The sequence below is a fragment of the Mauremys mutica genome, chromosome 11 (assembly GCF_020497125.1).
Source record: "Mauremys mutica isolate MM-2020 ecotype Southern chromosome 11, ASM2049712v1, whole genome shotgun sequence".
NCBI classification, from domain to species: Eukaryota; Metazoa; Chordata; order Testudines; family Geoemydidae; genus Mauremys; species Mauremys mutica.
This window is the reverse complement of record NC_059082.1, coordinates 48987609-49002035: the sequence shown is the minus strand read 5'-3', so window position 1 is coordinate 49002035 and position 14427 is coordinate 48987609. Positions and strand designations below refer to the sequence as shown.

Genomic DNA, 14427 nt, shown 5'->3' with positions numbered 1-14427 from the left:
CCGCAGTTCGGTGGAAAAAAATCTAGATGAGAGTGCAAAAAATGTATCTTTAGTGACATGTTGCAACCAAGGCTTTTGTATGCCTTGAGGAGGTTTTCCACCAACAACCTGTAGTTGTCTGCCTTGTTGTTTCCGAGAAAATGTATTGCCACTAACTGGAAAGCTTTCCATGCCGACTTTTCCTTGCCACGCAGTGCATGGTCAAATGCATCATCTCGAAGAAGTTCACGAATCTGAGGACCAACAAAGACACCTTCCTTTATCTTAGCTTCACTTAACCTTGGAAATTTTCCACGGAGGTACTTGAAAGCTGCATGTGTTTTGTCAATGGCCTTGACAAAGTTCTTCATCAGACCCAGCTTGATGTGTAAGGGTGGTAACAAAATCTTCCTTGATTCAACAAGTGGTGGATGCTGAACACTTTTCCTCCCAGGCTCCAATGACTGTCAGAGTGGCCAATCTTTCTTGATGTAGTGGGAATCTCTTGCACGACTATCCCATTTGCAGAGAAAACAGCAGTACTTTGTGTATCCAGTCTGCAGACCAAGCAAGAGAGCAATGACCTTCAAATCGCCACAAAGCTGCCACTGATGATGGTCATAGTTTATGCATCTCAAAAGTTGTTTCATGTTGTCATAGGTTTCCTTCATATGGACTGCATGACCAACTGGAATTGATGGCAAAACATTGCCATTATGCAGTAAAACAGCTTTAAGACTCGTCTTCGATGAATCAATGAACAGTCTCCACTCATCTGGATCGTAAACGATGTTGAGGGCTGCCATCACACCATCGATGTTGTTGCAGGCTACAAGATCACCTTCCCTGAAGAAGAATGGGACAAGATCCTTTTGACGGTCACAGAACATGGAAACCCTAACATCACCTGCCAGGAGATTCCACTGCTGTAGTCTGGAGCCCAGCAGCTCTGCCTTACTCTTGGGTAGTTCCAAATCGCTGACAAGGTCATTCAGTTCACCTTGTGTTATGAGGTGTGGTTCAGAGGAGGAGGATGGGAGAAAATGTGTGTCCTGTGACATTGATGGTTCAGGACCAGAAGTTTCATCCTCTTCCTCTTCCTCGTCTGACTCAAGTGAGAATGGATTCTGGTGCATCAGGAACCGGCAGTCCTTCTCCGTGGGGTACTGGGCGTATAGCTGATGGAATGTTTGGATAATGCACAGTCCACTTTTTCTTCTTTGACACACCTTTCCCAACTGGAGGCACCATGCAGAAGTAACAATTGCTGATATGATCTGTTGGCTCTCTCCAAATCATTGGCACTGCAAAAGGCATAGATTTCCTTTTCCTGTTCAACCACTGGCGAAGATTTGTTGCACAAGTGTTGCAGCATGTGTGTGGGGCCCACCTCTTGTCCTGGTCTCCAATTTTGCAGCCAAAATAAAGGTGATAGGCTTTCTTAACCATAGTGGTTATACTGCGCTTTTGTGATGCAAAAGTCACTTCACCACAAACATAGCAGAAGTTATCTGCACTGTTCACACAAGTACGAGGCATTTCTGCTCACTTTGGCTAAACAGAAATGTGTCCCTTTGCAAAATCAAACACTGACAAATAAGAGAGCACGACACTGTATGATTTCTAGAGCTGATATAGGGCAATTTGTTCTGCAGAGTGATGTAAGCTTCATTATGATTGCATCATCCATGACTTCTAGGAATAACATGATGCAATTCATATCATGTATGACGCAATACCAGCTTCAGATTGCGTCATTCATTGTTTTGCCTAAAAAGCAAGTACTGTCCAAAGCCAGTCATAGATTTATTCATAGATCCAGTCAAAGATGTATTTTAGTCATTTCTGGTTTAAATTGAGATCCCTTCCCTTTATAACTCACTTATCCTCCGCCATTCCCAAGTCAAGGGTCGTATATACTGTCCCAATAGCATACCTTGAAAACTAGAGCCAATCAACAATTTTAAGCATCATTTTCGTTCTCAGTGACCCAGAATTAGTAAAGTTTGACTACATTTATTTCAGAAGCATTTTGGCTGTAGAGCAGTGTAATTTTAACAAAAACAAACCTGATTTTAAAAAAATTGAATGTTTAACTAAATTTGGAAATTGATATGCTTGTTTTGTTAAAATAGTACATGTTTGCTGTTGAAGAAAAAAATCCAGAATACATAATGTTGTTTCAGTTAAATAAAACAATTTAAATGTCTGTCTGGTGATGTTCTCCTCCTAATACAGCATGGCAAGAAAATCCTCCAAATATTAATGATTAATGATTAATATTAATGATTAATGATTGGAGATAGTACACCCCCCAATGACTTCATAAATATCTGCTTCAATTACCTTTGTTTGCTTATTTCATTTATCAATCATTAATTTTCTCATATAGCTGTAAAACTTATCTGAAAAGTTTTCTAAATAGATCTCTTTAAAAAGTGTATACCTTCTAAAAATGAAACCTACATCTATCTCTGAGTTGTGAAGAATATGTATTAAGGTTATAACAACCAACAAGAATGCACTTTTATGTAGAAATCCGTGATTAAATCGAGTCTTCCTGACTAGTGATGTAAATCAAATCCACCCTGATGGGGTCTATCTAAGTACCTTGATGGTTAGATGAGAATTCGGGGCTGTAGTGCAAGTGGGAAGCCTCATTCAACATTCCTATCGGAAGGTTAGTGAGCTTTATAAAACGCCTTGTGCCTAAACCCTTACATGTTCAGCCTCCTCCTTAGGAATGCTGACAGCAAGGCAGCTTAGAGATGCCCCACTTGCTACAGTAAGTGACCCAGGACTGGTGACTTTGGGCAGCTCCCAATCTCTCTCTTTAGCAAGCAGTTAGTAAGGAATGCTGCACATGCATGACTGGCTACTCAAGCACATGCATGACTCCCAAGTAGAAATTTTCATAAAGTGATGTAGCATTTTTCACACTGTAGGGAGCTCCTCGCTACACTAACATACTCAGTGCATTATTTATGAGGTCCTCTCTGCATTCTGTGAAGTTGTGGGGGAAAGAAAAGAAACCAACAATCGCTGAAATAAAAATACTGTAAAACCGAGCAAACACTTGGGACCCTTTCCCACACTCAGGCCACCCTCGTGGCATGCAAAATTGATTCTCCAGAGCTTGGCCCAGCTGATTGCTATCTAATCCTTTAACACCTTGTTTGAGCCCTTGTGTCTCTTCCACCAGATCTACTTGGCTGTGGCACTTGTACTGATAACTGGCTTCACCATCAGATGCAGATGCAATAACACTTTTTAAAACTTCTGTTATCATGGGTTTGAGTAGATTGATTCCTTCTTTAACCCAGGGTAATAAAGGGTGGGTAAATGTATTGATCTTTGTATTGCGAATCCCAAGGGTTCAAAAATCACGAGACAGGCCCCCACAACTCAAGAGACTGGATTTTAAAATCATGCTTTTAAAAAATAATAAATGTGGGGATCTTTTACTTTGCCTTTTGGTTTCTGAGCCTATAGGGTGCACTTGGATCATGTTTTCAAGCTTTTCTCTGCAACCATGAGGATGCAAAACTTTTTTTTTTTAACAAAAGCAGAGATTTTTCTTCGAGAGATGTCCCTGTGGGTGCTCCACTCCAGGCGTTGGTGCATCCCTGTGCCTTCGCTCGGAGATTTTGACCACAGTACTCGTACCTGCCCCACGCACTGTGTGCGCCTTAATGGAATGCGTGCGCTACTGGTCATCTCGGTTCCTTCTCTACCGTCCCCAACCTGAGACGGAGCTCAGCAGACTTGTTAGATATTTTTTTCTCTCCCTTGTTCAACTCTTTTCCCTCTTATTTTATCTCTTCTCTTTAAAGCAAAAAAAACAAAACTTTTTTTTTCCTGTCAGCGCAGCCATTTCCGACATGCCTGGCTCTCCAGGTTTTAAGTGCTGCTCTAACTGTAATGACGCCATCCCTCTTTCAGATGGCCACTCTAATGTATTAAATGTTTGGGGGAGTCCCACATCCCCCAAAAATGTGCTAATTGCAGCAAATTAAAATCCCGGGCACACAAAGACAGGGAGCTGCAGTTAAAACTACTCCTGCTGCAAAAATCTCTCGGACCAGCCTCAGACTGGGCTCCAACTCTGCTATACACCACAGCCCCCCTGCTTCAAAGAGACAAAAGAAAACTTCAAAAAAAATCAGTCTCTCTCACCCGCAAAGAGTATTCACGGGGATAAGACTTCTCTGGGTATTGTTTCCCTCCCCGCGCTCCCCAGGCTGAGTACCTTTGATGCGCCGGGCGAAACCCGCCTGCAGCTGTAGCAGTTGCACTAACCTCCAGTGCCGAGGCTTCAGGCTTTCAGTTGCCTGCCTCTCAGCCAGGGGCAGCTCTAGAAATTCCGCTGCCCCAAGCAGGGCGGCGCACCGCACCGCTCGCGCCGCCCTTCTCCGGTCCCGCGGCTGGGGCAGAAGTGCCTGCGGACCGTCCCGTGGTCCCGCGGCTCCGGTGGAGCATCCGCAGGCATGCCTGCGAGAGCTCCGTCCAAGCCGCGGGACCAGCGCACCCGCCGCAGTCATGCCTGCGGGAGCTCAAGCGGAGCCGCGGGAAGAGGGGACCCTCCGCAGTCATGCCTGCGGCAGGTCCGCTCGTTCCGGGGCTCCAGTGGACCTCCCGCAGGCATGACTGCGGAAGGTCCGCCGGAGCCAAATGCCGCCCTGCCAGGACAATGCCGCCCCACGCGCCTGCTTGACGCGCTGGGGTCTGGAGCCGGCCCTGCTCTCAGCAGTGGAAGCGGTGCTGACACATACTAGCCTGCCTGACTGCCCCCCCGCCCCAGGCTCCTCTTCTCTCTCCTGGCACTGTCAGCCTTTGAGCTAACCAGCAGTGACAGAACACTCAGGACACCGATGCAGAGGAATCCCACCTCACAACAAATTCCTCTTGCTCAGCGCTCCCCTCACAGAGGCACTGCGGCACCGCAGTTCACACACTCAAGGGACCTGCTGGTGTCACCTATTTTGCAGTCACCCCTACTTAACACCTACTTCTCTCCAAACACTCAGGCAAGGTCCGCACAGCTTTCCTCCAGTGATGAGGAATCTGGGTTGCAGGGAGAATTTTCTTCTTATCAGATCTCCCGTCCACAGCCATCAAGAGAGGTCATAGAAAAGCTGTCTGGTCCTACTCCAAGGGTCTTGCCCCATGGTGCGTGAACCCCTGCATGGCACCACCCATGCCCTCCCACCACAGTGGCAATATTGGGCTCCAAGGGCTCCTTATACTCAGGACCACACTCGTTTTACCACTGCAGCCAGGCGTGAGACCAGCTTGGTACCACCAGCTGACAACCCTGCTACTGACTCCAGACACCAGGCAGCCATGTCGCAAGCACGGGCTGCCTCTAACACAGTAGAACCAGTTGTTCCACCTGATGAAGCATTGCTTCCTCCTCCTCCGACGTCTTCAGACGACTTCTCAAAATTTCAAGACCTGTTTAAAAGAGTTGCCAATGAGTTACGAATTAACCTGGGGGAAGTCCCTGAACAGCAGCATGAGCTAACCGACATCCTGCAGCCCTCTTCTTTTTCTAGAATTGCATTACCTATCAACGCAGCCCTTTTAGAACCTGTCAAGGCCATTTGGCAAACCCCGGCTGCAAGCCTGCCTACCTGTAAGCAAGCAGACTGGAAGTACTTTATTCCTTCCAAGGGCTTGGAATTCCTTTTTACTCACCTAGCGCCAAACTTGCTGGTAGTAGACGCAGTTAACCAAAAGAACAAACACCAGTTTCCCCGCTCCGCCCCTTCTGCCAAGGACAGTAAGCAATTAGATCTGCTCGGACGTAAGGTATACACTTCTTCCATGTTGCAATTTCACATTACTAATTATACAGCCATTCTAGCAAAATACAACCACAAAAATTACAATAAATTCATGGACTTTATTGGTCACGTTCCAGAAGAAAAGAAACAACAATTTACAGCCATAGTTTCCAAGGGACAAATCTTCTCCCGCACTGCTCTTCAAGCTGCCCTTGATGTAGCCAATACTGTGGCATGGTCCACTGCCACAGCAATCGTGATGCACCAAGGGTCATGGCTCTCATCCTCTTCTTTTCCCTGGGAGGTCCAGAGTAACATTGAGGATCTCCCCTTCGATGGTGGCAAACTATTCACCTCCACCACGAATGACGTACTCCACTCCATGAAGGACTCCAGGGCAACTCTTTGGTCTCTAGGAATTCAAACCCCTACAACCAGAAGATGACAATATAGATACCAGCCTTACCAGTGACCACACATACAGCCAGCAATTCCATAGATCTCACAAGCAACAGCAACAACAACAACGCCAGAGACCCAAATACCAACGCCACTGTCCCAAATTGGTTGGAGTATCTCAACGCCCTCCAACCAATAAGCAAATTTGAAGCCTTGGTCAAGGGTATAGAAAACAATATTCCCACTTCAGCGCTTACACCGCCTGCCCCTATTTTTGGTCACCACCTATGCCCATTCTCCCATCAATGGCGAAATATTACCACCGACAAGTCGGCTTTAGAGGTCACCACAGTTGGCTATTCCATCCCTTTCCTCTCCCCGCCTCCCTCCCACCCACCCACCCTCCCCGTCCCTCTTCAGGGACCCCTCTCATGAGTAACTGCTTCTCCAAGAAGTACAACATCTCCTTCAATTGGGGGCAGTGGAAATCGTGCCTGAACAACACAGAGGGAAAGGTTTCTATTCCCATTACTTTTTAACAGAAAAGAAAACCGGGAGATGGTGACTGATCCTTGACCTCAGGCAGCTAAGCAAATTTATCAAAAAGCAAAAGTTCAAAATGGTTACCCTCACCACCATAATCCCAGTGCTGGAGCAGGGCAATTGGTTTTCATCCCTCGACCTACAGGACACCTATTTTCATGTGACTGTTCACCCAGCCCACAGATGTTTTCTTCATTTTACCCTCGGTTAGACACATTTTCAATACAGAGTGCTGCCCTCCGGCCTATCTACTCTCCTCCCCACCCCCCTTGAGTTTTCTCCAAACTCCTAGCCAGAAAACAGGGGGTTATAATATTTCCATGCCTCAACGATTGTCTCCTCAAAGCCTCAATGCTCAATGAAGCTCTTCAATCCATGCAGCTTACCGTCGCTTGCTTCCTTTCCCTTGGCCTACAAATAAACAAAAACAAATCCACCCAACAATTGGAGTTCATAGGAACGCACCTTGATCCCCGAACGGGAATAGCGTCTCTCTCCCGCTTGATCATTTCAACACCAGAAAACTCCTGGTTACAAAACTTTGCAACAGTCCCCCGGTCACAGGATGAGACTGCCTGCAACTATTAGGCCGCATGGCCTTGTGTACTTTCGTGCACATCTATACATGAGGTGCTTCCAATCTTGGTTGGCCACAGTTTACAGACCAAACATACACGTTCTAAACAAGCCTTTATCCATACCCTTCAGAGTCAAAGACTCCCTCCAATGGTGGACAGTTCCTTCCAACCTCTGCTCAGGAGTCTCTTTTCTCTTGGACTCCCCATCACTCATAATGATGAGTACCCATGTCCCACCACACAGCCCAGGGGCTATGGTCTTCCACCAAAGCCTCCCTACAGATAAACATCCTAGAACTGCAAGCCATACACAATGCCTGCCGTCACTTCCTCCCATTCATTTGGAACCAACATGTTCGGATAATGACAGACAACATCGTATGCATGTTCTATGTCAACAGGCAAGGAGGGACTCGATCTCACTCGCTTTGCTCAGAAGCCATGAAGCTCTGGAATTGGTGCTTTGCAAACAACATCTGGATATCAGCCGCCTATCTTCCCGGGGCCCTGAATACCAAGCTAAGGAGACGTTTTCCCTGGGATCACAAATGGGAGAAAAATGACATGATCATATGCGATATATTCCGTGTTTGGGACTATCCAACCCTGGACCTGCGAAGAACAAGAAATGTCCCAAATTTTGCTCCAGAGTGGGATTGGGCAAACATTCCCTAGGAGTTGCATTCCTGATCTCATGGGCTCAACACTTAATGTATGCTTTTCCTCCGATACCAGTTCTCCACAGAGTTCTGAGAAAGTTCTGAGAGGCTGAGGGAACTGGGATTGTTTCATCTGCAGAAGAGAAGAATGAGGGGGGATTTGATAGCTGCTTTCAACTACCTGAAAGGGGGTTCCAAAGAGGATGGATCTAGACTGTTCTCAGTGGTAGAAGATGACAGAACAAGGAGTAATGGTCTCAAGTTGCAGAGGGGGAGGTTTAGGTTGGATATTAGGAAAAACTTTTTCACTAGTAGGGTGGTGAAGAACTGGAATGGGTTACCTAGGGAGGTGGTGGAATCTCCTTCCTTAGAGGTTTTTAAGGTCAGGCTTGACAAAGCCCTGGCTGGGATGATTTAGTTGGGTTTGGTCCTGCTTTGAGCAGGGGGTTGGACTAGATGACCTCCTGAGGTCCCTTCCAACCCTGAGATTCTATGATTCTATGAAGGATGGCAGGAGAGAGATCACTTGATCATTGCCTGTTAGGTTCACTCCCTCAGGGGCACCTGGCATTGGCCACTGTCGGTAGACAGATACTGGGCTAGATGGACCTTTGGTCTGACCCGGTATGGCCTTTCTTATGTTCTTATGTTCTTATATGAACAGATTGCGCCACAGTAATTCTGATTGTCCCGTCGTGGTCCAGACAACCGTGGTATCCGTTCCTCACCAGAATGTCAATTCGTCCACCAATTTTGTTGCCTCTCACTCCAAACCTCCTATTGCAACAACACGGCTGATTTCTCCACCCCAACCTATCCATGTTTCACCTCAAAGCTTGGTTCCTCCGTGGTTCTCACAAAGCAAACTAGCATGCTCTGAACAGGTTCAAAGAGTACTCTTACATAGCAGAACACAATCTACTCGCACCACATATCTCCAAAAGTGGAAACGATTCATACACTGGTGCTCGAACAACCAAATTCTTCCCACTTCGGCACATCTTCCAGCCATACTTGATTACCTACTACACCTGAAGCAATCTGGCTTTTTTTTCAGCTCCATCAAAGTCCACTTAGCTGCCATAGCAACCTTTCATGACAAAATCAACGGTACTTCTGTTTTTGCTCATCCAGTCACCAAGCACGTTCTTAAAGGGCTCCAATCCCTATACTAGGACATTAAACCTTCTACTCCTCTGTGAGACCTTCACTTAGTACTAACCTGTTTAAAGCAACAACCTTTTGAGCCCCTAGCCACTTGTTCCCTCTTACACTTCTCTATTAAAACAGCATTCTTAGTGGCAATCACCTCCACCAGACATGCAAAAGAAATAGTAGCTCTCATGGTGGACCCACCCGACACAGTATTTTTTAAGGACAGGGTTACCCTCTGATTTCACCCCAGATTTCTTCCAAAGGTACATTAGTCATTCCACATCAACGAACCTATACACCTACCAATCTTCTTTCCTAAACTGCATGCAAACTCCTTTGAATCCACAATGCATACATTGGATGTATGCAGGTCTTTGTCCTTTTATTTGGATAGAACCAGACCCTTTAGGACAGGTACAGGCAAACTTTTTGGCCTGAGGGATGCATCAGGTTTCTGAAATTGTATGGAGGGCCAGTTAGGGGAGGCTGTGCCTCCCTAAACAGCCACGCGTGGCCCAGCCCCTACGCCCCCCGCTTCTCACCACCTAGCAGCCCCCCTGGGACTCCTGCCTCATCCAACCCCACCTGTTCTCTGACAGCCCCCGGGACCCCTGGCCCATCCATCCCTCCTGCACCTGGACCCCCTGCTCCTAACGCCCCCTCCACCCCATCCAACCCCCCCTCCTTCCTTACTGCCCCCCCAGACCCCTGCTCCCTCCAGCCACCTCTTCTCCCTGACTCCCCCTGGAATCCCTGACTATCCCCCGCCACCTCATCCAAACCCTCCCCTCCTTCTTGACTTCCCCCCATGGGATCCCTGTCCCCTGACCACCCCCAGAACCTCCACCCCTGACTTCCCCCTGCCGCGCTATCCAATCTCTCCTCATATTCCTAACAGCCGCCCCCCCCCCCGGGTCCCTGTCCCATCCACCCTCCCTCCTCCCTGTCCCCTGACTGCCCCCAGACTCCCAGCCCCTGACTGCCCCCTGCCACCCCATCCAACCTCCTCTCTCCTTCCTGACTGCCCCCCCAAGACCCCTGTCCCCATTCAACCCACCTCTTCCCCGCCTTCTGACCGCCCCGATCCCTATCCACCCCCCTGACCACCACCACCGCGAACTCCCCTGCCCTCTATCCACTCCCTCCCTCCCCCCTAGCCCCGTTACCATGCTCCCTGGAGCAGCTGTGGCTGGCAGCGCAGCTGCACCAGGACAGGCAGCCGCGCCGCCTGTCTGCAACAAGCCACACACCGCGCAGCACAGAGCACCAGGTCAGGCCCCGGCTCTGCAGCTGTGCTGCCCCAGGAGATTGCAGCCCAAAGCATTTCACCGGCAGCACAGTGAGCTGAGGCTGCGGGGGAGGGGGAGCAGCAGGGGAGGGGCCGGGGCTAGCCTCCCGGGCCAGGAGCTCGGGCCGGACAGGAGGGTCCCGGGGGTCAGATGTGGCCTGTGGGCCGTAGTTTGCCCACCTCTGCTTTAGAAACTCTTCCAGACTTTGTCTCCATTGCAGAATGATCCAAGGGGACACCTATTTCCACCCAGAGACTTTCCAACTGGATCTCCTTATATCCGCCTGTGCTATCAATTAAAGGAGACAATTCTGCCAGCCTGCATCAGAACTCACTCCACTAGAACTGTAGCTAGCTATCTCCGTGGCTTTTCTACGCAGAGTTGCTCTGCCTGACATCTGTAAAGCGGCCACTTGGACTTCCGATCACACATTTGTTAAGCATTATGCCCTGACTCAAGGCCCTCTCACTTTTACACGATTGGGCAGAGCTGTATTATCTACCGCATTCCTACCAGATCCGAAGTCCCTACCTCCTTGAGATGCTTTTCAGTCACCTGGAGTGGAGCACCCACAGGGACATCTCTCTCTCGAAGAGGAGGTCACTCACCTGTGCAGTAACTGACGTTCTTCGAGATGAGTGTCCCTGTGGGTGCTCCACTACCCACCCTCCTCCTCTCTAATTCAGAGTTGGGGTAGCCTCCGTTGTAGAGAAAGAACTGAGGAGACCAGTCGTGCACGCGTACTATTAAGGCACACTCAGCATGTGGGGCAGGCTCTGCACGTGCGTGACCAGTATGAGTACTTCTGTCAAAATTTCCCAACGAAGGCGCAGTGATGCACCAACACCTGGAGTGGAGCACCCACAGGGACACTCATCTCGAAGAACATCAGTTACTGCACAGGTGAGTAACTTCCCTTCTCAATAATCCCATGATTTCAGAAGCCAGCGCTTTCAGAAAACACCAAATATCATGAGACTCATGATAAAATTATGGTAGATGGCAAATGCATCTGACGAAATGGGTATTCACCCACGAAAGCTCATGCTCCAAAACGTCTGTTAGTCTATAAAGTGCCACAGGACTCTTTGCTGCTTCTGTGATCTATGTAACTCTTGTGTGACTGGGATATTTGCAGGAATTCTCTAATTCCACAAATACAAACAGGACTCAAGAGACAAACAAGTGTCAGAATATCTGGCTGGACTTGCTGTATTTTCTCCCCTGTGGGTTGTATCTCTCTAGTGCTGGTACTAGTGGGACTATCCTTGAGTGGCAGATCTAACTGAATTTGTTTTTAATATATTTAAGATATTTCCCCTGTTCATTCAAACATTTAGCTCCTCTGCACCAGCCATTGATAGCATGGCTGAGTAAGAGCTGCAAAGTTCTCTCCAGTAAAGCTACTAATCATCATAGATTCCACCAAACAGCAACAGTGTTTCTTTCCTTCATTAAACCACACTGTCCTCACCTCATGGCCTGGAGCTTCAGAGAGCAGGGTACTTACCGAGGCACTTCCACCTAGGCATGTTCTCACATTCAGCTGTCCCTTCTTTGTGTTGCTTGTCAGATTATCTTCTCTCTCTCAACGGTGTCTCCCATGTTTCACAGACAGAACGTGCACTTGGCAGTGCATGCTGAGAACTTCAAGTCCGAAATCGTCAGCGTGAAAGAGATGAGAGACATCTGGTCCTGGATCCCAGAGCGCTTTGCACTTTGCCAGCCCCTATTGCTTTTCACCACCTTGGAGCATGGCTGCAGCCTAAACAGGTAACTTCGTCTTTCCCGGTTGTACACGTAGAAAAGAACAGCTAAACAATGCTAACTGGGGACAGAAATCCTCATCCAAAGCATGGCTCACGAAAATGTGCATCCAAAGACTATTATGGGAGTGACAGATTGCAAATGCCAGGGAAGTCTGAATCTCTCCTCCCCCATCTCAGTTACAGCTACCACAAGGATAGCTTCCAAAATTAGAGGCTAAGGTCCTGCCTCCAATTAGGGCTGGACTCCACTACTGGGAAGATCAATGCTGCTGCAATCGATGCAGCTGGGATCGATTTAGCAGGTCTAGTGAAGTCCCACTAAATTGATGGCAGACCACTCTTTGATCAACCCCGGTACTCCAGCTATCTGAGAAGAGTAAGGGAAGTTGACTGAAGAGTGTCTCCTGTTACCTCAGCACCATGAAGACACGTTGGTAAGTCAACCTGAGCTCCGTCAACTCAGCTACGTTATTCATGTAGCTGGAGTAGCATAACATAGGTCGACTTAACCCCGTAGGAAAGACAAGCCCTCAGTGTGAGTACTAGTCATGAATTACCCCTGTTTGAGTGCCAACCTTAGGAATTGCAGTTAATTCATAGAATCATAGAAATGTCAGGCTGGAAGGGACCTCGAGATCTCCTAGAGTCCAGCCCCCTGCACAGAGGCAGGACCAAATAAACCTAGACCAGCGCTGACAGGTGTTTGTCCAACCTGTTCTTAAAAACCTCCAATGACAGGGATTCCACACCCTGCCTTGGAGGCCTGTTCCAGAGCTTAACTATCCTTGTAGTTAGCTATTTTTCCTAATATTTAATTTAAATCTCCCTTTCTTCAGATTAAGCCGATTTACTTCCTGTTCTAGCTTCAGTGGACATAGAGAACAATTGATCACTGTCCTCTTTAGAACAGCCCTTAACATGTGTGAAGACTGTCATCAGCCCCCCTCAGTTTTCTCTTCTTAAGACTAAACATGCCCAGGTTTTTAACGTTTCCTCATGGGTCAGGTTTTCTAAACCTTTTATTAGTTTTGTTGCTCTCCTGTGGACTGTCTCCAATTTGTCCACATCTCTCCAAAAGTGTAGTGCCCAGAACTGTATACAGCACTCCAGCTGAGGCCTCATCCCTGCCAAGTAGAGTGTGACAATTACCTCCAATATCTTATAAACAACACTCATGTTAATACAACCCAGAATAATATTAGCTGTTTTCCCAACTGTATCACATTGCTGGCTCATATTCAGTTTGTGATCAGCTATAACCCCCAGATTCTTTTTAGCAATACTTTCTACTAGCCAATCATTCCCCATTTTGTAGTTGTACATTTGATTTTTTTTCCTTCCTAAGTGTAGTACTTCGCGTTATTGAATTTCATCTTGTTGATAATACTTAGTCCTGCCTTGAGTGCAGGAGACTGGACTAGATGACCTCTCAAGGTCCCTTCCAGTTCTATTATTTCAGACCAAATATCCAATTTCTCAAAGTTGTTTTGAATTCCAATCCTATTCTCCAGTGTGCTTCCCACCCAGATGTGGATTAAGATTTATTGGGGCCCTGGGGGGCAGGGACACAGGTCAGGGGTTGCTCTTGGGCACCCTGACACCCCACCCAGGGCAGGTGGAGGGTCTGGGGCTCCCCACAACAGCCCAGGCTCCCTGGGCAGCTCTTACCACAGCCCAGTTTCGGCTTCCAGCCTGGCTTGGGGACGTGGCCTCCAGGGGGAAGAGGAGGAGCAAGGAGCAGGACCATAGTTCTAGTGCCGGTGGGGCCCCCCACACACACTTCTACACAGGTTATGGTGCTCCTGCAGGTGCCCCCAAATTGGCCGTGGCCCCTGGGCACAGGCTCCATGGGCATCATGAGTTAATCTGCCACTTTCCCATCTCTCTCAGCTTAGTGTCATCTGCAAATTGTATAAGCCCTACTCTCCATTCGTTATCCGTGTCCCTAATGAAAATATTTAAATCATGCTAAGCCTGTTAGTGTGAAATGTTAACTGCTGTAACTGGCTGGGTTGATAATGACCAGTCGCTCACAAAGCTCTTACAGGGAGCTGAGAGCCCAGGGGGCCAGCTCCATTCCCAGCAGGGAGTAGAGAGCCTCAGGGGGGGAAGCTGGAGTAGGGAGATCCGCAGCTGGAGTCGGGTAGGGAGCCAAGAGCCCAGGTGGCAACCCAGCTGAGAGTGGGGAGCCAGGAGCCTGGGCAGCAGCCCAGCTTGGAGCTGAGACCAGGAAGCAGCCCAGATGGGGAGCCGGGAGCCAACTTTCTTGT

General features: G+C 48.2%; 1 protein-coding gene across 3 annotated transcripts in view; it reads left to right on the top strand.

Moving 5' to 3' along the window:
* Positions 1-14427, top strand: part of TBC1D24 (TBC1 domain family member 24) — a 72098-nt gene that overhangs the window by 42931 nt on the left and 14740 nt on the right. For all 3 annotated transcript variants that reach the window (XM_044979591.1, XM_044979592.1, XR_006572413.1), the window contains one exon: positions 12003-12161. In XM_044979591.1, coding sequence (XP_044835526.1) covers positions 12003-12161 — 159 coding nt within the window. The remainder of the gene's footprint in view (positions 1-12002; positions 12162-14427) is intronic.